This window comes from Trachurus trachurus, assembly GCF_905171665.1.
Source record: "Trachurus trachurus genome assembly, chromosome: 22".
NCBI classification, from domain to species: Eukaryota; Metazoa; Chordata; class Actinopteri; order Carangiformes; family Carangidae; genus Trachurus; species Trachurus trachurus.
This window is the reverse complement of record NC_139907.1, coordinates 21,781,580-21,805,063: the sequence shown is the minus strand read 5'-3', so window position 1 is coordinate 21,805,063 and position 23,484 is coordinate 21,781,580. Positions and strand designations below refer to the sequence as shown.

The following is a 23,484-nucleotide window of genomic DNA, read 5'->3' as shown; positions in this document are numbered from 1 at the left end:
ACTTCAATTACCCCTTAAACTTGCCCTTATTTTATTATATGTAATGGATAAAAAACAACTCTTTCTGAATGAATCAGCAGTGATTCCACCTGACAGTTTAATCTCTGACCTGCTATACAGCTGGAAGACAGTCTCCGGTCTCCCTTTCACTTCAGACCTGGAGTGAATCAGCTCCCAGATGCAGCTGTTCTCCGTGCCTGTTCCTGGGAGAGCGGAGAAATAAAGGAGAAGCTTTTAATCACACAGTCCAAATATGGTTTATGGTTTCAGAAGGAGATAAAGACGGAGGGGAAAGGAAGGGAGGGGAGGGGGCTGAATGGAAATGCCAGAATAAGTGTGTGCATACGTGTGTGGATGTGTGGGGAGAAGGAGAATGAGCTTAAGGGTGTGTGTGTGTGTGTGGAGGGGGAGAATTCGAAGCCAGAAAAAGAACAAAAAGATTTAGAGGATGTACTCTGTGAGTGATTTAGTGGAGGTAATGTGGCAGTGTGCCGGGCGGCCCTCTTACCTGCAGTATTTCCCAACCTGACCTGCAGTGCAGAGAGCGGGATGAGCCATCGGAACTTAAACGGATCCGAGTCCGCGTGAGAAAGTGCTGAACGAGGGTTTGCCTGGTGATCACATGAAACAATGCCACGTAAGGCGCGGGGGAAGAGAGAAAAATGCATTTTTTCACACCAAAGACAATATTTATAGCGTGTGAGAGTAAATGAGCACAACAGACACAATACTTACCATCTTCTTTTTCAGCTTGTTGTTTTCCCTGTAGACCAATATCACCGCTTTCTTGAAGACTGCAGAGAGAGAGCACATCAGCATCTTAGTTCTGACTGCGAATGCCTCTTGGGGAAAGCCGACGAGGAGTGCAACCCACAGAAGCATTTTAGATGCCAGCTTGAAGCCTTAAAGCATACAGTATATCAGCGCTACAGCTGTGGATATTGAAATTCACTGAGATCTGTTTGAGCGCTGCTGCAGACAGCTCCTGGTCGCTCTACAGTAAACCCAATAAACTTGGTCTGAACTGATTAAACATTTTAACTGCGAACACGGGCGACATTAAAATGTCTTTTTTGGTCATTTGTGCTGAGAAGAAACAGCATGTAGAATGAGTGAGTTGGCAATAAGAGCCAAGATATCAGTTGCCAAGAACCCTTTTGATTTCTGGCGAGGTGGGAAGGGGGACATGCACGTTCCCACAATGCAACAGTAACAGTGGCGGAGGTGGTGTTGCAGACTCACCAAACACGGTCATTTCAGGGTCTTTTCTCATTCTACCCAGCGATGGATGTGGGTTGAGCCAGACGACGGAGGAATGCATGAGAAACTCTCCCATCGAGATCTCTGTGACCTGAGAGAGAGAGACACACATGAAGGAGATGTTTTGGAAGAGAGCGAAGACAGAAAAATAACAAGCCAGACGTTTTGCCTTTTGACTGCTGTATGTGAGACACATACTAAGCGTCAATGTCTGTGAATTGCGTTTCGACAGACACTGGAAGTCGGTGCTGGTGGTATGTAGGGTGAAAGCTGATTTTCAAGCAAATCTTCATTTTAACTTTTTAACTGAGAGCTGTTTAAATACATTGAAAACATACAGTACCCTAGACAACATTATTTAGCATTCACTTTGAATATTTATACTGCAGTGCTTACCAACTAAATATTCCATCAATTTGTAAATATATTCAGTCCCTAGAGGCAATGCACAGAGGACGGCGTAAACAACATAAGAAGCTACACAAGTCCACACTCATGTTTTGATTGGTTGCAAGTTTGATAACCAGCTGCGTAGTAGCACTTTTGTGCTGAATTGCCATCGGGACAACCAGAAGATGTCCCATCAGCGGCCCAGCCAGTAAGCCCAAGTCAACTGACCAACAGGTTGCCCTGGACAGCTGTGTGCCAGCCTCATTGAGTATAGGCTGATGTTAGTCATTCATGTTCTCATGAAAATCTCCAAGGTCTCCTTGGATTATTTTAATGTAACAGTCCAACCATTATTTATACCACTTCTTGCCTCTCTACATCTCACTCATGGTTGCGATAGTGACGCAGACTCTCATCAATCCAGCCTACTAAATGATTTTTGTTTAGCCTCCTATCTTTATCTAATTCTTTTTGTTCAGATACCAGAATTTTCATGACCAAACATAAAATAACCAGCAATGTTTGTTCGTTCTTAAATTAATGTAGAATGGTGCAAAGCATCATGGTTAATGGGAAACGCGCTAGCCTATCACTGAGAAAGTTATCATTAAACTAGCGGCTACGGCTAAAAAATAGAACGACTCACGGAAGCCAAACAGCAAAGCATATCAGTCCTGCCCGTGTGTCGCGTTATTTATAAGTTATATTAATTTAACAAGACAACACAGTCCGTGCTAAGTGGGCCGGTACGTCGGTACGCGGTACCGTTACTTCTGGGTTGGTGAGTAGGACAAGACCCGAAACCGTGGCATTTGCAGCGCGTTGTCGGTAAAATCCATTCGATCCGACAAAGGCACTTAGGAACATCGAACAAATCCATGATCTAACTGGTGCCCACTTCTGAAGGAAATAGCAAAATATAGGCCGACCCATATTTCTTCTTTTGCTAGCCTATAGCTAGATAAAAGTAACATGTGTTAAAATGCACCAGAATATGGGAAATGGTGTCTAGCCTTTATAGGCTATTAAAAATTCTGGGGGAGGACACCCAGACCCCCAATTAAGTTGTTTCACCCACATTTTTTTTTTTTTTTTTTTTTGCTTCTGGCACCCATAGACTTTGCCATAATGTCACATAAGGCCACCTTATTGTCCCAGCTCTGTTTGAGCAGTACAGAAATATGTAAATGGTGTGTGTGTGTGTGTGTGTGTGTGTGTGTGTGTGTGTGTGTGTGTGTGTGTGTGTGTGTGTGTGTGTTTTGGGCCGACGGTGGGCCAGTGCAATCAGATTTTTCCTGGTAGATTTTGGTGCCCCCCGACTCCGCCCCTGTTGTTAAGTCTCAAGTAGGCTATTTAATTTAATCCTTTGTGAGAGACCCCGTGTAGCAGGTGTCCTGTGAAATCCAATGTGATATCAATGCAAAACTGATGCTAAGCCAACTTTTTTAATATACAAGTCTATTCTTGGTGATTATACATCCGATTCTGAAAACGTGTATCTACCTCCTTATCCAGGCCGGTCTGCTCAGTAACTAGCTGATCAAACACGGAGCCGTAATCCTCGTAGATCTTCTGCATCTCATTGATGTGGCTGGCCACCTTCTCCATGGCTTTCAGAGCCTCTGCAGGGACGAGAGCAGAGCACAAGTGTTGACTGTATATGTAGCTGCTTTGCATTACAGTCGCAGATTGTATTTGCTCATTGTGTATATGTGTGAGTGTATGTGTGTGCATTGTGTGCGGGAACAACTCCAATCCTTATGTGCCAAGATCTGTTACTTAATGTTCCTACGCATGGCAGCATAACAATGTGACACTGAAATGACAAGTGTGAGTGCTATGTATTTTTAGGAGGATGTGCGAGTATGTGTATGAATGTGAATGTATATGTATTTCCCTCCGTACCGGTGAGGTGGTAGTGCTCCTCGCTGTCTGCGTCGGTGAGAGAGACCAGCTCCCTGAGCAGCAGGGGGTACTTGAGCACCCTCTGCACCGGTTTAATCAGGTAGGACTCCAAGGTGGATGAGTGCTGCTTGGTGGGGTTCCTCGCATCCAGGAATTCCTTGAAGGCCTGATCCGTCTTAGCTGAAATAACACATGTATTGTGTTAATGGGGATCTGTGGGTGGTCAGTGTGTTTTAGGACAAAACAAACAAACTCAGAGTCATGCGGCTGCGCTGTGAGCCCCACAGTGTGATGTGATATAGAAAACTGTTGCATGTTATTAGTCCTAGTGCAGAATGATGGTGCAATAACATGTCTCCAGCAGGGGGTGGTGTAGCCTTCTCCTCTGCCCACCACAAAAACTGCAGTATTAAACTGTAAACATCTGTTAACGAATCTATTATACCATCATGTCTGAGTATCGTAATGAAGTAAGTAAGAGTTCTCACGTGGCTCAGTGAAATTAATATCCGTCAGAACTGTGGTGAGTTATACTTGGAGAAGCTGTTTTGTTTACAACCTGGTGAAATGATCACGTTGGGACTGCTGAGTTTACACTGAAGTCAGCAGCATGGTGCCAACTAGCAGGTATAATAAAGAACAAGCCTTCTGTAAAGGTGATGACATTTTCCCAGAACAGTATGCTTCCACGACGCGTTCCGAGGGGGGCCATTAAAGTATTAATTATAGCACTCCCAGCCACAGACAGGCAGCCGCATTGACACCTCCCTGAGTAATTGGCAGGCAATTAACGAGTCGACAAATAAACAGAGAAACTAAGGCAACTCGGGGGCCTTCGGCGTGATGAGGAAGGGAGGGGAGCGATGAAGACGGCAGAGATGGGCATATAATTACTTAAAGGGTTTACAAACGCCCACAGATTTCCTCCCGGTGTCCTTGGATCAGCTGGTTGTGACCAGACTGTGCTGGCTGTTCTGTATCATGCTGAGCCACCTACATACTGAGTGTAAGCGCCGTGCAGCTATCGTCTTGTTATACCCGACTGTTCTTATCTGTGCCGTGCAATTATTGCAGTGCATGTTGCTCTAATATTACACACGCTTAAACATTTAAAGCTCTGGTTAGAAGAACAGGGTGTAAAAAAAAACCCTGTGGATACTGGTGCTTTGAGTCTGGCATCTTTTCTCAGCACTCAAACATTTGGAGCCATTCTGCGTCAAGTTGGCACTGCCCACAGACTGAGGCACTTGACAACAATCATTATGCAAAGACTTAAGTGGTGTTTTGAAAAGGACATCCAGTCATTTTTTCTCCATATAAAACCTTAGACGTGAGAGCTTTGAGTCTTCTTAGTAGCAGGGGTTGCCCTTCTGTTTACATTTCACTGTCAACAGCTCAACAGAAAGGTTCTCCTCCTATGTATTTACAGCTCTTTGGTGGGATAATATCTCATTAATCCTCATTAATATTTTTTATATATACATACATACATACATACATACATACATATATATACACACAGTATAATATGTATGTATGTATATAAATACATACAGTCTATATAACTGTACAGAAATCCTTCATTGCACCAGTGTTGCTTTGATAACCACAGTCCCCACATGTTATTCTCCTCTAGATGATTCTGACCCATGAGAGACTTTTCATCAGCCTGTCTAATCCTATTAAACATCAATCCTGCTGCTTACTTCGAGGAATATCCTCTGCAATTCTGGTAATGGGGCAGATTTAAGCAGCACAGGGGGGACAATTTGCCCCCCCTCCCCCCAATGTCAGGAAAAGAAGCCAATCTTCATACATTTCCTCTCTGTAGTGGGCAACATTCCCAAGTAGCGGCAGAGAGGCTGGCTTCTCAGTGCACGTAAATCAACTTTAAAATTTCCACTCTGTCACATGCTGAGGGAGACGCAAGGAATTATTGGGTCTCTCAGGTTGTCACGGTCACATATCTGCCATTAGTGGACAAGGTTATCCAAAGTCTGTGCATAAATAGATGCGTGTATTTGTTTTAAAGTCCCCCTGCTTGAATGTTAAGAAACCACAAATCACAAAATGATTTTTTTGCAATGCTAATATCTTGGCTGTGTCTTGTGGATGATGCTGGAGATGGAACAGGGTTTGCGGTAAATTGGGGAGACATCACTCAGCTCACTGTCACCCACTGTGTTTGTCTGGGACATTTGCTTTCCTATATAATTGATCTGTCTCCCGAAAGACGGGACAAAATCTGTGGAGCTGTGAGGTGTCTCTGATGCAACAGAGGTGCAAGGAAGCTGAATTTAGCAGAGGTGTGGTGCATTTTGGATTAGTATGTGTCTGCAGAATATGTCTTTATTTCATGCCAATCTTCACCTCCCACCTGTGCAGCAGGACTGAAATCAGGTCACCATGTATACTTCATGTGCTTAGGTGTGTGATGTACCTCTCTCCAGGACCTTCTGGACCTTGATGTGGTTGGCACAGAAGCCGCTGTAGAGCTTGAAGTGGTCAGCGTAGTAGAGGAACGAGCCCCCAAGAGAGAACAGCAGCTTCTGTAAACAGAGGAGGGTGTGAGAGGAAAAACAGAGCGTGTGAGCAAGTGCTGCACACGGATGGAGAAAGAGCGATGCTACACAAGGCTGGAGAGAGGATGAGAGAGTGCGAACATGTGAAGTCGTAACAGGACCTCTGTCTTCCCTCTCCTGGGAGACTATTCGTACGCCCCCTCTGTCCTCGTCCCTCTTGCCTAACCTTCTGAGCGTACTCGCTTTCAGCGGCTCGCAATTCAACCAGTGAACCACTGCCTCAATCAATAGACCCCACATCTTGTCATGTCAAGGCTATAAATCAGCTGGCAGTGCTCATGTCACATCTCCTCTATTATTTATAAACCTCAAGATCACAAAGATCAGGCATTTCTGTGGAATAGCAGCTAAAAATCACCTGAGTTTCGGTATAATGATGTTCTGTATCAGTCTGATGGAATCTAAACTGAATCTTTGGACATTTAATCAATAATATAATACGTTACTCTGCGTTTGTGTGTGTATCTCACCTTGAACTGTGAGGGAGTCTCCAGGGTGCTAAAGTCAGGCGAGGAGGCGATCCTCTCCTCCAGTGTCTGCAGGAAGACCCTCTGGAAGTCCAACATCTCTGGCAGGCTGCCAAACAGGCTCTCCATCTGAGGAGGAGAAACGGGGGTAGAGGGAGGATGGAGAGACAGGCAAAGAAAGGAAGAGGCAGTTTGGAATAGTGGGGAGGTGATGGAAAAGGATGTATGAGAGGAAAATAGGCAAGAAAGCGTGAGTGGGAGTGTGGGGGGAGGAGAAAGAATATGAGGCTACAAGGAAAAAAGAGCCAAGATAGCTTGTAATTCATAACAATCAGCGAGACAGGCACCCTGGAGTGATATAAAACCTCCTCTCTCATGGCTCCATCTCCGACAAAGGCACTTAGGGACAAGCTATTAGCCCCGCTAGAAATACTCTGCACACACGTGTACAAACTTTCTGCAGCCTTACACCCCCTCGCCAACACACACACACCTAGGGTTAACACTTCCCTTCATTAAAAAGCATTCGAGGGCTAACATGCCCTTGTCCATTTTGTGTCTGAACACGTTCCACTGTCCCATAATGGCCTTTTAATTTGCACCAGTGCTCAGTGGCCTATCGACTAGTGTGTCTTGGGAGAGACGTCCTGTGTTTGAGGTCACACCTGGCACAGCGCTGCACACCACAACACTGAGGTCATTAGCATGCTGCGGTTCCGCTATATGTTGTCACAGGGACTCAAAATCTCACTTTAAAGTGTTATTTAAATGAAGGGAAATCACAATTTTCTTAGTGAAAAGGATACTCTGAGATCAGTGGACAGCTATAAGGTGGTAATGAAATGCGAAACAGAGGTGAACGCTCACAGGGTAGGCTTCTTCTAAAGCTGGCCTTTATTAGTGGGTCCCACAGGGACACTAGAAGGTCAGTGTAGGGGAAATGCTAATTTGTCCTCCAGCCTATCACAGTGGTAATGAGAGATATGCCCAAACAGAGTTCATCACCACCACCTTTAGGTAATAAACACTCAATGAATTCAATGTCCCATGATATGCTTCTGTTCACGTTTTATTCTTTGTGCAAACACACACACACACACATACACCACCACCACATACCTCGTCCAGTGTGAGGAAGGTTTCATTCTGCAGGGGTTTCAGGTAGATCTCAAACAAACAGGCCAGGTCCTGCAGCAAAGATCCAAAAGGTTAGTGACAAGGAATCAAACACCGAGAGTAAACATTATTCCTTAACCTGCGTGTCCTTTAACATCCCTTTCATCATCAGATGCCCCCTTATTTCTCACTTCATAACCTCTGTGCGACTGCCTCCCACAATCCCCCATCTCATTCCTCCACCATCTCCCCTTGCTCTCCCCTTCTCCCACCCCCAGCCCCCTCTCCTTTAATGTGGCTGTAGCTTGTCTTGGTATCAGTGGGAATATTCTCATTAGGTTGATTTATGAGCTCCCTCCTGCTCCTCCACTTGCCTCATCCCCCACCCTTAGCTACCTAAGGCAGTAGTGGTGCACAGATTCGGGTGAACATTCACTCTGGGAAGACAATCTCCTCCCTCAATTACAAATCAACAGCAAGTTGAAGATGAGGGGTGCATGGGGAAAGGAGCTCAATGAAAAATGAGGAGATGAAGAAGAAAGGGGAAAAAATGCCAGACACCTCATGTGCCTCAGTCAGGAGAAGATCATAGATGCGGCTCTTTCATGTACACCAGGGAGAAAAAGGTCGGGAAACCACGAGGGCAGCAAAATGATTGGGCGGGAGGAAGATGAATTAGGCCAGATGGGAGGAGGAGCAATATAACTGTGACACAGGAAACACCATCTCTTTTGGTTCATCTTGATCTTAATGTCCCATATCATTTCTAAGCACAATATCTTGCATTAAGAGAACAGCATGACATTGTGAAATATACTTGTTCGCCTTCTTGCTGAGAGTTGGATGAGAACATGTCTGTGTGATGAATATGTAGCTGCAGCCAGCAGCCATTTGACAGAATGGAAGGGAAGTAGAGGGAAACAGCTAGCTGGCCTGGTTCTATCCAACAGTAATTAAATCTACAACGCACCTCAAAAGTTGACTGAATATAATATTAATTAATTAATATTAAATTATTAAATCAGTACAAAAAACCAAGTGTAAAAATGAAAACTTGACATTTTATGGAGTTATATGCCAGGATATTTCTTGGCCAGGGGCGGCAACTTCCTGTAGTCTTTAATGTTGCTAGCCAAGAAGTAGTCAGACACGTTACTCGCCATAAAAGCTCTGAAAGTAGTTGTTTTTACACTTTATTTCTTAAACAGGTTAAACTGTTTTAAAAAAGGCAGACTTTTCACCTTTGAACAGAGCCAGGCTAAGTTGAGGTCAGTGACTATTGGCCCCTGCTACATATCTTCAGGCTTATTTTGGTTAATGTAATAATATTGAACTAAAGGAGTTAAGGCCAATAAAACATCTTCCATGAAGATATGCTGAGAGGACACTGAGCTTTGTGGTCTCACCTTCACATAGGACTTTTCTGTGTCCACCAGCTCCTGGATGACCTTGCGTAACCTCTCAGTGGCGCTCATGTGCTTGGGGCAAGGTCTGATCAGGGTGGCCTCTCTCGTGGAACCCAAACCTGACTCCCCTCCCTGCTTCACCCGAGATTCCTTGTTGTCCTCCATCAGGCCGCCGGCGCCTGAGCCCGTCCCTTCCTGGAAGGACTGGTAGAGAGTGCACACTGTGTCCACGCTCTGTAGGGGGCGACAAAGAGAAGGGGGGGCTATTTAGGTTAGGTATCTCAGGGATTATAAACAGCCAGCTGGATAAAATGAGGATCACCCTTGTGATAAGACACTACTTTGCATGCATGCAAACACGTTTGTGCATGTGCCCACAAACATATTCTCTGAGATGCATTAAAATGCCTTTTACCTCCTTGATTTAACTATTCACCACTAATGACTTCAGCTCTGAAGCTGTATGCAGTAATGATGTATGTACAGTAGTTGTACACTATACATGGCCAGCCAATCCCCGGAGTATACTGAGGGCGTTATGGAGATTTAGTTAGCACTCTATGCTAATTGGCTTTGCATCAAAGACTTTACAGCGCATCTGAAAGACTGACTGGATATCCCAGCAGATAGTATTATACCACATTACATTCTTCTAAATCCATAACGGACAGTTATGCAGCTTTGTGTCACATCGGTTCCAGAAAATTTGAAATGCCAAGAGATCCCCAAGAGGTCATGTATTAGTTTGTAATAGTTTGTATTAGAGGGGATTGGAGGAGGGGTGTTAGTGGCATGTAATTTTCTAAATTTCATTGGTAATACCTCCGCTCATTCACAAAAAAGTACAATCTCCGCCAGCTCCCTTTGTACTTCTTTGATAGGTGGAAACCCCATGACGAACTTAGCGTCATACCATTTACGGAGGTGTTTGACTGAAAAAGATAATCCGCATTATTTTATACCGGACTGCATTGACTGGGGTAAGGAAATTAACATCAGCTCTGGGCGCCATACTGAGAAGCCTTGCCTGTGGCGGGTACAATTTTGTAGTCTCTGAGCAACTGTGGCAGAAAATGAACCATTATCAGCCTCTCTGTTCTTATTCCCTAGGACATGAAACAGAGGCAGTGGGGAAGAAGTCTCTCCTTCCTCTCTACGTTACACCATGGTTACCATTCTGCAGAAAATGCTTTTCAAATCCTACAGCAAATGTATGCACAAAATACAATCTAATTCGTTACCGGACAACTGCACCAAGCTCTGCTACACTATAGTGTGCAAGGCAAGCCATCAATTATCATTTCTGTGCTAAAAATAGCCCCATGATGACCAGTGCTTCTTATTCCAAGTAAATGACATGATGTAGCATTATAATCTGTGGCCAGGCACTAGAATCAGCGGAGGCTGATAAGTGCCCGTAATAGCAGGTTCCAATCCGCTGCACAGCAACACAGTGCGGTGGGATGGCCACGATGCCAGGCAAAACAGCTGCTCAGCACTCTCCATATGTGTGTGTGTGTGTGTGTGTGTGTGTGTGTGTGTGTGTGTGTGTGTGTGTGTGTGTGTGTGTGTGTGTGTGTGTGTGTGTGTGTGTGTGTGTGTGTGTGTTGTGCTGGTATTGAAAATATTGCATGAGCAAGCATTCAAGTACAATTCACCGCTGAAAGACTGCACAGGAACACACATGGATCAATGCAGCCTTCTGACACTGCAGGCATCAGTGCGCACACATGCACATACACACACACACACACACACACACACACACACACACTGGGCAGTCTGTCTGAGCCACTCAGCTTTGATACTGGTGTGAGCTACCACCCACACACCCCCAAATTCCACTCCCAGGGAGCCCAGAGACAATCACGGCTTCCGTTAATAAGTCCGCAACTCATCAGCTAGCTCATTATAACATGGTCACTCAGGAGACAGACCCTCAGTGCTGCGACAGACTGCGTGAGAGTGACAGACTGAAAGACAGAGAATAGAGAGAAAGAGACAGAAGGGGAAAATTCCTCTCCGTGTCCTCTCCATGTCTGGGTTAAGACTCTTTCAAGTGATCCACCACCCACAGCAGCGCTCCTCTCTGGATGTCTTTGAATGTGGGCTGATAATTACAACTGGGCCTTGATGCCTCCCTGTGCTCTGGTGGAGGGACCAAACATCTGAGTGAAGACCCAGACACACTCATACACTACAAACAGACGTACCTGCAAACACGCTCGCACACCGGCTCTGGGTCAATACTTGACAGTGTTAAGGTGTTGATGGCATTTTAGCTTACTGAAATCACTTTATTTTTAATATATCCTATTTTTATTTTTATTATCAAAATTGCTGCTGTCTTTTTTTAAAAGAATTATTGTCTTGTCTTAAATGTGTCTCCTTTTCATATTTGTCGAGCATACGACATGACATACGAGGGCAGCAAAATGATTAGGTGGGAGGAAGATGAATTAGGCCAGACAGGAGGAGGAGAGGAGGAGGAGCAATATAACTGTGACACAGGAAACACCATCTCTTTTGGTTCATCTTGATCTTAATGTCCCATATCATTTCTAAGCACAATATCTTGCATTAAGAGAACAGCATGACATTGTGAAATATACTCGTTTGCCTTCTTGCTGAGAGCTGGATGAGAACATGTCTGTGTGATGGATATGAAGCTGCAGCCAGCAGCCATTTGACAGAATAGAAGGGAAGTAGAGGGAAACAGCTAGCTGGCCTGGTTCTATCCAACAGTAATTAAATCCACAACGCACCCAGGCTAGCAGCTCTTTAGGTTAACACCAGCATGCCAATACTGCTCACAATGGCAGTGTTGTCAGTGTTGTAGAATGGCTTCTCGCTTCCATGTTAATGGGGTTTTGGAAGTTACATTAAAATTTAACTGAATTGAATTGAAATAAGATGTTCAAGGTGGTCTACATCGAGGGTGTCAAACTTGAGTCCTGTAGCCAGAGGGTCCAATCCAGCCCTTAGGATGAATTTGACAAGTGTGGGAGATTTGAAAATGACACATATTTTTATCAAGAAATTTCAAGATACTTCATCAACTGTAAACATCTTAATAAATCTTAACTTTTTTTTATTTATAGGTTATCATGGTATTATTTTGCTGGTCCAGCCCACTTGAGATCAAATTGCACTGTTTGTGGCCCCTAAACTAAAATGAGTTTGACACGCCTGGTCCACATGCTATTGTTTGCTAATTAGCACTAAAGCCACACAGCTAGTTTTTGAGCTGCCATCTTGGTTTGAGCCATCTACTGCAATTTTCTGTTAGAATAGGTAGTATTTTCTGGGATAGGCTATAGCTATTACCTGCCATGCATACACATGTAATCCATAAATAACCCTATAAATTCATACATGTAAGTAGTACAGCTGCTGACCCACATTGTCCCACTACAGATAACAAAATGTGCTTCACACAGGGATGATGATGCCACACGCAGCGCCAGTCAACCTTCATTCACTGATACATGCTCTGGGAAAACTCCATATTGCACCAGGCAGGCAGACAAGGGGAGATTGCCTGAAGGAAACACAGGGGTTGAAGGATATCAGAGTGACATAAACATCAAATAGGCCACTGGTAGCTCCAGACACAGGAGAGCAGCTCTGTGCAGACAGATAACAGTCATATCTGCCATTCATTTCAGCTACAGGCGCCCAGACAGGAGAGTGGAGGCCAGCCCAGGTCTTTAAAGTTGTGCGTGTGTGTGTGTCTGTGTGTACCGGTACCACACACCACTGCTCAAGTGCTGAGTTAATTCTCATCACACCCACACACACTGGAAGGATGTGGGCTCAGGTTCACAAATGAGATGATAGAGGAGCCACACGTCTGGGGCGAAAAGGAACATATATGCTTGATTGGACGCTTGGGGACTTGTACACAGAGAAAAAACACTTTCACCTCTCACACAGGAATCCAAGTAAATAAGATATCCTAAATGCTAAATGGCAGATACCTGCAATGAAGCGTGACAAGACGAGGTGGGTAGGGAAAGAGGAGGGGGGAAAGGTGGGAGCCCACATGTCTGTCGTGACTCAGGAATTGCAATTGCTTCACAACAACCCCCCACCAACACGGACTGACATCCAGCCCAAATAACCAATTAAGAACGGAGGACATGAGCCAGCAGAGGCGGGAGAAAAGCCTGGGAGCGCCAGAAAAGACAAGTGGATTCGACAGCACCGCCGTTGATTCCTATTCAGGTTTTCTCACTGACAGCTATCAGCTCTGCGTCGTGTCTCCACCTCCTCCCTCTGCTGATGCCCTTTAGTCAATTTAGTAAAGAAGTCTCTGTCAACCCTTGCAGGTTAAACAAAAACAAATAAAAAATAAAAAGCCCCCGAGAAGCTGTCAAGTTATTTTGTCTCCATCTGCACGGTTTCCTTTCTGTCGACGTCCAGCTGTATTTCTTTCATTTACAGTCAGTTGTCATACGCGTGTACATGATGTTCCATGTGCTAGATCCCCTAGGACAAAGTGAGAGATTGCTATACTCGCCGTGTCAAATAAAAAAAATCCTTGTTTTTAATAATCCCCTCACATTTTCATTCCAAACCGGCCGAAGAAATCCCCTTGACATGAATTAAGCTGAACCTCTACACCAGCCCTCGCATCCCTCTGAAATTAAACCACATCTATTCATCCCAGAAAACCCCCCAGTGAACCTTTTCACTATAAGAAGCGGTCATATTTCCAGTTCCGTTACTGAGGACTTTCTACTGGGTCTCTTAATGAGGCCTTTTCATAAATTGCATCGAATATCAGAGGATAAACCGTGTCAATCTTTCTAAATATTTACTTGCTCTCTTGGTCCTCGGCTCACCATGAAGAGCAGTCTGTAGAGCAGCCTCCATGCTGCTGTGGCCTGCCGCTGGGTCCTCCGGGCCAGCGAGCAGCCCTTCCTACGCAGCCTGCCCCCCCTGGATGCTGGCATGGCGGCTCCAGAGACAGCGTGCGATTTAACAGCTCGACCAAACGAAGAAGAAAAAAAATATCCGTGACGGAACAGAGAAGTTGGCTTGACCGTCCCAGTGATCTTCTCGCTCCGTCAACCTCCTTATTTTTCGTCTGATGGTCAGTCAATCTCTTCAACTTTTCTCACCCTCCTCCTCCTTCTCCTCCTTCCTCTGCTCTGTCTCTCTCTCTAATTTGCAGATGCCCTTCTCTGTTAGGCCTGGGGTCAGAAGCCTCAGCCTTGAGTACGCCTCAACCTCTGGGGTGGAGCGGGCTTTGATGGGGATCGAGCCATTGATCCTGGGTCCTGCCGTTCTGTGGGCGTAGGCAGAGTAAAAGTGCTTGCTGCTGGCTTGTTTTGCATATCAATCAGTAGTGGACGGTCTGGCCACTTGGTTTGTTAAAACAGAGGGAGAATTCTTCCCCTCGCATTTGTCCTCGTTCGCTATCCATCTCTTAGCATCAGCGCCGGCCAGCCTACGTCTCTACCTCCACATCCCGCCATCCATCCTACTTCTCTCTGCCCATTTGCCTCCAGATATCTCCATTTCTCCTTCCTCTGGGTCTTCCGCTCCTTTTCGGCTCCATATGACCTCTCTGGTGTGATTTCCAGAGAGCTGAATGGAGAGGCCCGGGGGTGTATCAGTGTCCAGTCTCTCAATAGCAGCAGTACAATGTAGACTGTTCTGGCTTGTTACCTCCACACACAGAGGAATGGCTGACTCAAAAATGGGAGGCTCTGAGCCGGTGGGGGTAACAGGGCAGGAATGCTAACTATGGCCTTGCACTAGAATAAAACGTGACATGTATCGCACATTGCACAGACTGCTTTCACATGGAGTAAATAAACTAAAGAAGGCCCTGCCCTGGAAAACTGAACTTGATTTTTCGAACTTATTTAATTATAGCCAAATTGAGCTCATTGTTCATGAGGGTAGCCAGTTGATTGACGGTGTTCAGATTCAGGAGGTAAGACTTTGGCTCAGGTATATTCTCATCTGGCATCCTGGGAGAAGACAGTTCAATGTCAAGGTGTTTGTGAAGCTCGCTCCAGCTGTTCCTGTCTGACTGTGTGTTGTTAAACAATCTTTGTCCGTTTTATGTTGTCATTCAAGACACAGGGATGATAAAATGACAATGGACAGTCAATGCAACAAAGGTCCCAACCATGAACGTGACATAAACAAGGGTCAATGCAGTTCAGGGTCAGTACCTGAACTCCTAGCCATCAGTCAGTAGTTAGTTTCTATAAGGCCTCAGTATGCTTTAAAGTTTAAACACAATGTGCACCTGGCCAGATGCTGAATAAAGTATCCCAGAATCCATAGTCATAAAGGAGGTTTGATGACTTGTAAAAAAAGAAAATCCAACACAAAAGTTGCTTGAATCCTGTTATGTCCTTCCCAAGAAGAGATTTCTCAGCCTCATTTGAGTCATACTCAAATACTTGTTTTTGTTGGGGTTGGGTATAAAAAAAAGAAAGTTTAAAAAAAACAGACACACACACACACAGCTCAGCACTGTCAGACTGGGAGGTTGCAAGATAAACACTAAACACTGTCTCCATCTCCCTTTAACGCTCCGATGGAGTCATTATGTTCAGAGCTCAGATGAAACGCTGCTCAAATCAAAGGAGAAGCCTCGCGCTTTACAAGTGGAGGGGCTACATCTTAGCAGAAATAAACAAACAAACTTGGGAACGGAGAGGATAAAGAAGAGGGGATGAAATACAGGCGTGTCCCTGGGGGAGGCTTTACCATCCCTCACAGGGAACAGCCATGTCATGACACTATAAGAACGAGGGCGAGAGAGAGAAAGGGAGAGGATGAGAGGGGAGAGAGAGAGAGAGAGAGAGAGGAGGCCCGGTGGCCGGTAGGCAAGCCAGTGATTCATTTGCCATGTTAGTGGGCTATAGTGCCACACTGCCATCTTCTTTTCAAAGCCCAATAAAAGAAGACACACGCTCATAAATCAAACAGAGTGGAGGGGAGGAGAGAGGAAGACGAGGGGGAGGGCTGGTCCCGTCGCGCTCCGTTCAAGCCCATTTACGCCTTTTATTATTCAGCCTAAACAAATATTATTCCACAAAGTCTCAGAGGACTTTGGGAGAAGAGTGTGTTTTAATAATGAACCCAGCCTCAGATTAAAGCACCCATTCTACTGAGTCCCCTAGGCTATTCAGATCGACTCCTCTGCATGACTGCCAGTACAAAGGCAAAGTAGTGCTAGGACTATATGCTATTCTTACTGCACCAGGATGCCTAAATGCAAATGAAAGGTTAAGTGGAAATGCTTGCTGCCAAAGTTAACACAGCCTGATGACAAACAAGTCTTTGGAATAACTAATGGCAACCTCTATGCTGCCGCACCTATGCTTCCTGACCAGTAAAACTGAAGCAAAAGGACTCATCACTATCACCACTTATCTGACACCAGCAGATAATACAACCACAGGGCACACAGGGCAGCCATTTGAGGGCAAATACATGCCCATAAAGACACTAACTGCTGGTCAAAGCGATAAAATTAATTCTAATGGGGCACATAGTACTGTGATAACATCATGTATTGCAGCAAAGGCAGGGGAGATAGGGCAAAAAGTAACACTATGACCTTTTGACCTGCTCTGTTTAGACCATAAACCATGTGAGAACAGTGGGACTAAAGATCACTAGAACAGAGCTGTGTACTGAAGAAAAACAAAAGGAAATTCTGCAGATAGCTCTGTAAATGACTAGACACTAAAATAAGCACGCTAACATGCTCACATTGATGCAGACTACCATGCTTTGTTAGCATACAGTTGCTAATTAGCACCAACACGAAGTCCAGTGAGAATGTCATTGGTTTTGTATAGTCACAGATGTGGTGAGAGATTTAAATTCTCGAGTGCCACAGTACCAGTTCAATTCAGCAGATGAGAGTAGGCTCCGTGCTCAATCCTCTGGGCACCACTGGTGCCACACAATTTCAATCCATCCCATGGTTTTTGAGATGTTCCGGTTAAGTGGACTATCAATCTGACTGTCATTTCCCCAGCACTAGCCTAGCATGGCTAAAAACGTAATGAATAATTTATTCATAGTGGATTTAATGTTGTAATTTTTGTAGCCTACTCTGTAGAGTAATGCTACAGTGAAATAATATGCATAAATATTCTGACTGTAAAATAAAGTGCAAACTCGAGTTATATTTACACACAGAAGGTCGTGGGAGTTGTGTGAAGCTTTGCAGCTAAAGTGTGAAGATTCATAGTATCAGCTACAACCCGTAGTTACCAGTAGTTTGTCCCCTTTAGCGTCTCTCTGGCAGGACAAGCAGGCTGCCACGTCCTGGGCCAGGCAGGCCAGCTTGTCTTTGACGAGCCGTCCCAAACTGAGCAGCGCGGAACCCAGGAACAAGTCCTTCTCCTCGGCCTCGCAGCCGGACGGCCAGAACCAGCACATGGCCAGGAGGGAGCACAGGGCCTGGGCGGGAGACTGGTCCCACATAAAGAGCTCCATGAACGTAGTGATGTAGAGGCACGACTGAGGGGCTTCATCGTTGACCGGTGGGGCCATGATCGGTATGACCACTGATGTGGCTGTGCCGGGCACTCCCTCTGTGGTCATTTTAGCCGGATCTGGTTCATGTTGGATCTGGGTCCCTGTCGGTCCCTCCGTCGCTCCTTCCTTTCAAGTTTTTATCTGCGTTTCCAAGTTGTTTTCAGTGGAGTGCACCGATGAGAGTGGGCTAGCATTAAGGAGACTGACAGCAGTAAGCTTAGATTATTAGTCTGCTCACGGCCAGATGGTGGCTGATGGGCTTAGTCATAACACACACACACCCACACCCATCCCACAGACAGACAGACACACACACCAGTCGGGTGAGGGGGGTTGCTCTAAAGTTTAGGGAGGGGATGTTGTAGCTCTGAGGAAGAAGGGATCATGTTTGAAGATGATGATCCGTAGGCATCCACCATATCTTTTTGAAGTCTAGGACTCATAACATGAGAGGAGAATCAAAACTGATTAATTCAGTCTCTTAGTCACACACTTTTATGAAAAGTGTTCAAACACCTCAAAGACTCCTCCTGTCCCCTGAGACAAGTGAAAAAAGGAAGGTTGAGTCCAGAAACAGAGGTAACAGAGGTAACAGATCCAGCACAAATCAGTACAGTCTGCTGATGTGTATGAAAAGAAGCAGAATAACATTGAATTAAGCCAGTTAAGCCAAACAGTAAATTGTGGATTGGCTCTAGCCATAGCTCTCTTCATAAGACCATTTAAATGCTCTTACTCAAATGTCTGGTCTGGACAATAGCAAAGAGGCTTAATACGTCTGTCTGCTGTTTAACCTTTAGTTTTACACAAGACATAAGTAGCTAATTTATAATGTGTTCTAGCATGAATTTATGTTTTTTTCATGTGATTATCTAATTTTATATCCTGGTTCATCTGCATGTGCATGAATACACGTGTGTGACTTCACTACAGTGGACTGGTGCCATGTGGTGAAACCAGACCGACCGTGCCAGATTACTTCCCATGTCCTTCCATCTGTCCATCTGGGATCGACTGGTATCCAATAGATGCGTGCGTGTTGTGTGCGTCTCCCCCATGTATGCGTGAGAATGTGTTGACGACCTGCCAGCCAAACAAATCCCCCATGAAGCCTCTACTCGAGCCATCTCACTTCCTAAACAAGCCCAGATTAGGTGAGGCATGAAAACTGGGTGCTGCAGTTTTTTGAAACTGAAGGTAAAAGGTACACACATCCATAGGACTGCTTCTCCTCACTTAAACAACTGCATGCATGTCAAATCAATTCCATTTCCGGTGGCCCCATGGGAGTTATCTGCGACCAATTGAGTTGACTTCTGCAATCGATTGGTTAAGCTCATAATCGTACCACAACATTGTGTTAAACCAATTACTATGGCGCTCTATAGCCAAATGCAACATTGAGGAAGGAAACCCAATCATTATCCAGACGGTAAACAACATTATCAGCTGTGGCTGGTAAGCGCTCCACCTCAAACAAACAAACACACACACACACAAATCTCTTGTGCAGTAAGTGCAAATTTGAATGTGACGGACCAATTAATCAAAGGTAGCCGGCCTAGTGAGGTAGTTGATTACAATGTGCGACAAGAGGCTTGAAATTAGTCTTTCCCTTCCATCCATCTTTATTGACTCCCACAACGCCCTGTGCACGCATGTGTGCACCTATATGCTGATACATGGCTGATTTTCTACCCGGTGACTCGATTTCTTTCTCCTCGCCCCAGAGAACAAACTGATGGCAGTGCCATGATTAAATCCCGCTCTTCGTGACGGCAAAAATCTGATTTACCAGCACCAATATCTCACCCTGTGTTTTTTTCTTTTTTCTATCGCCTTCACAGTGGCTGAGTCTTCCCGATGGAAGGAGTGAGATTTTTTTTCTTCTTATGCCTCAAATGTGCATGTATGTATAGTGACCTAAGCACACACATTCACAAAGCTCCCCTCCCTCCCTCCCTCCCTCCCACACATACACACACCTATGTTCTATTCTTCCATTCATTCCCTTGCAAAAGACAAACGGCAGGGAGCTGAGCAGCAGCAGCAGCAGCAGCAGCAGCAGTGGTGCAGTGCAGATCCCAGCGCAGTGGGACTGACTCATGTCGCCGGGCAAACAAAAAGAGAGTCGAATAGAGCGAGAATAGAGAGAAGAGAGAGGAGAGGAGAGCTAGTTGTCCTCTCTAATCCACCTCCTGGCTGACCTCAGGTCAAATACTGCACGGCATCTTCTGACACAGGCAATTAGAATAAAGCCACGCCAGCCACAGCAATTAACGATGGTTTCTGGATATTTGGCCTGGATTTACTATCACTGAATCAGTAATGAAATGAGCACAACACTGCTGCCTATTCCCTGTTCCTTGTAGCTCATATTACATAATGAGCAGCTTGTTAAAAGTGCATCAGACAATCACTCACACTTCATGACAACCACATGGCTTCAAAGGACACGAACTTTCAGCCGAATGATGGAAAAAGGAAGGTGAATACATACGTGCGCGCACACAATTGCACATACGCTCTCAGGCTTCCATCGTGTGGCTATTTGTGACGACCAGATTGTCCTGTATTACATTTTCACACTTCTGAGGCACAGTTCCCAACAGGGCCGGTTCACACTCAGTATAATGACTTCAATAAAGTCGGTTTACACATCAAAACCCTGACTGGTTATTGAACAACAGACAGGATAGAAATAGGTGTGCAATCTGCCGGAAATCACGAGAGACAACTCAATGGCACATGCATAGAGGAGACATTCCTCTAAACCAGTTTGAAACACAAGAGTTTATTAATTGCAGAGTACGTTGATCCAAGACAGGACTTTTTACGGCAAAGACAAACACAGGAATACCGTATGTCGCCAGTAAAAGAAAGATATCTGCTTGTATAGAGTTTGCTCAGTAGAGACCCGTGTAGCTGTTTCTTGTCATACTAACCTCTTCTCTGGATCCCATCTGTATGGCAGTAATAGGTTGTGTTTATATTGGCGGCTATAATGGGATATCCTAATTATTATGGTAATGCTAAGGGTTGTTACTGAGAGCTCCACAGCTGCCACTGCGAGTGGGCATGAACTCCACACACTCCACAATATGCATACTGATATTCACACAAACAAACCTGGAAGGACAGAGAAAGGTACTGTGTGAAGATGTGTGAGAGGCAGAATACATACTCTCTCTCTCTCTGGCACACACACACGCACACATACATACATAGACTCCCACTCCCAAACTCTCGCCCCTCCTACCTTGCTATGCTGAACAGGCCTGTGTGCGCAGTGGGAGTGACCATTCTCCAGTCCTACGCACAGGGACTCCACACCATCAGCTGCAGTGCACACATCTGGAAAGAGAGACGGTGGGAAGAACACTTTCAGAATTAGGTTTAGTATCATTCTGTGTGTGCATGTGTGTGTTTGACAGTGGGAACACTTTCAGAATTAGGTTTAGTATCATTCTGTGTGTGCATGTGTGTGTTTGACAGTGGGAACACTTTCAGAATTAGGTTTAGTATCATTCTGTGTGTGCATGTGTGTGTTTGACAGTGGGAACACTTTCAGAATTAGGTTTAGTATCATTCTGTGTGTATGCATGTTCTGCTTAGACCACCTATCACTGCATGTGCACTACAGTGGTTCTTGTTACAGCACGTATCCTTCCTCAGACCATCAAACAGGAACAATGCTGGCTAGGTTTAAAACCACCACGAGCCTCTGCCAGTTGCACAGCATTTAAATATGTGTCTCCAAACTAAACACAGCAATGGCTTTCCTTTACAGAAAAACAAACACTCTGCCGTCCTAATTAAAGACTCTGTTATCTATTTTCTAAAACCCTGAAATAGCTTTTCAGTAAGAGTTCAGTGCTCCTCTCAGTAAAATGTATATTTGCATATGAACCCTCCTGACATGATGGCTATATTAGATTAACCGGGTGTTAAAATATTTCCTGATTTCACCTACTTCTCATTAAATTCAAGGTCCCAAGGACAAACTCCCTGGCAGTTGGCACATGAAAAGACTTTATCTCTGATTGTAGCCCGGGAGGCAGGCCAACGTGACAGCAGGAAACAAAAACAAAACTTCTGGACCCCCTGAGGAGCCGAACTTCTCTTTTTTAAGCTCGCAATCATAGTCGACCAAATGTCTGACTGCTGGAGCAGAGTTACTAGGATATCTAGTCATCTAAAATTTAATTCTCACATCTTAAGCATTTGCATTAGGCTGAATGAATCCAGATGATGGGCGCTTCCCTTGTGGAAATGCCACCGTGAAATCATTTTTGTAATTTGTGTCAGACAAGTGTTAATTCCACACTGTGGGCATTTGCCTCCCTGCCTCCTTATCAGCCTGCCTGGAATCATGTGCCCTCTAGAGACGGAGAAGAAAACTGCAGGAACTTTGATCACACCACTTACTATAATGAGGCCTTCAAGTCATTAATCCATTTGTGTTCAATTATGGCGGCAGAGGAAGAAAACACTAATGAATTACTATCATTAAGATGACGCTTGTTCTGGAACTGGATTTTCTTTTCCACTTGTTTTTGATGAGTAAAAAACAATAAGTAAAAAAATGCATCAAATGTTCTTGAAGAAAAATACAGACAGCAGAGCTTTAGTCAATTTTGCCTCCCTGTCATTATACAAACAACCTGCTAATAGATTATAAAGTGGAGTAAAGTGCATACAAATAACCCACAACATCCTGTGCTGCAAATCTGCAAGTCATACCATTCTTCTCTATTTAATTAACACCATCCTCCTGCTCTCTGCAACTTTCTCATGAACACCAAAAATATAACCTGAGGAAATTTTGAATTATCATACAAATTAAAAATCCCACTTGTACATTTCAATTCAGGCATATTTGTGAATCTACTTTTTTTTAGAAACAAACAGTTCTGTGCTGTACTGTCAAAAGACAAATTCCAAATAATCACAATGGTTTGAAATATATACGTTTTCATTTGATTACATCCTTGGAGGAAAAAAAACATTATCATCTCAAAAATATCTCACACAAATCTTAAACCTCACAATACCACAGACCATTTTCCTCTGGTTGAATTTCCCTTACCTTCAGTGCAAGGCTTGAACAAAAACAGCTGGGTATCAGCTGTGCCTGTCCAACAGCATGGACAACCTCACTGTGCACCTCTGACACCTCGTACCCACAGTGAGTCTGAACCGAGCCGACAGAGCACTATACATTCACTGTGATAATGAGCCCCCAGTGGTCAAACCCCTCTCTCTCTCCTGAGGATGCACTGAGCTCTGAAACTTCATCTGAGGCTTTTTATACTGCCCTTAACTTTTGACATCCGCTGTGTTTTCTCATGCTTCTTGTATGAGGAAGTAGACAAGAACATTACTGGAAGGGAAACGTGGTTGTGGCTGTGGTGAGAGCGAGGGCCGGCTCTCTCAGCTAATACTAATAATGTATGTCTGAACTTCTGCATTTTTAGTCAATAGGTCCTGACGATGTCAAACTTAGCCAGATAATTAATAATTTAGCATGTGACAAAATAAAACACGACACACCAGATCAAACACTACTCTAAATGAGGAAAGTAAATGTGCCCAGCACAATTTATAACCTGAACCAACTGAAACCAAGGAGTTTATCAACTTTAAAGGGATAGTTCAACATTTTGGCAAATTGGCCGATTGCCATAATCCCTATAGCAGTACGTTCGTTACCTTTAATTGTCAGTGCAAGCTATTTTTAGAACGGTGGAGCAGAGCCGCGAGCTGCTCAGAGGTTGACTTGGTTTCCCATTCCCTCATCAAACAATACACAATCCAACAACTCCAAAACGCTCT

General features: G+C 44.6%; 1 protein-coding gene across 1 annotated transcript in view; it reads right to left on the bottom strand.

Annotated features, from left to right (window-relative positions):
* tiam2a (TIAM Rac1 associated GEF 2a) overlaps positions 1-23,484 on the bottom strand; it is a 49,647-nt gene that overhangs the window by 3,859 nt on the left and 22,304 nt on the right. The window contains exons 16-26 of the mRNA XM_083998312.1: positions 20,909-21,003; positions 9,127-9,360; positions 7,724-7,792; positions 6,608-6,733; positions 5,996-6,104; positions 3,556-3,735; positions 3,154-3,272; positions 1,243-1,351; positions 736-794; positions 509-611; positions 110-203 (exon numbers count right to left, since the gene is read on the bottom strand). Of these exons, the coding sequence (XP_083854438.1) occupies positions 110-203; positions 509-611; positions 736-794; positions 1,243-1,351; positions 3,154-3,272; positions 3,556-3,735; positions 5,996-6,104; positions 6,608-6,733; positions 7,724-7,792; positions 9,127-9,360; positions 20,909-21,003 (1,297 nt within the window). The remainder of the gene's footprint in view (positions 1-109; positions 204-508; positions 612-735; positions 795-1,242; positions 1,352-3,153; positions 3,273-3,555; positions 3,736-5,995; positions 6,105-6,607; positions 6,734-7,723; positions 7,793-9,126; positions 9,361-20,908; positions 21,004-23,484) is intronic.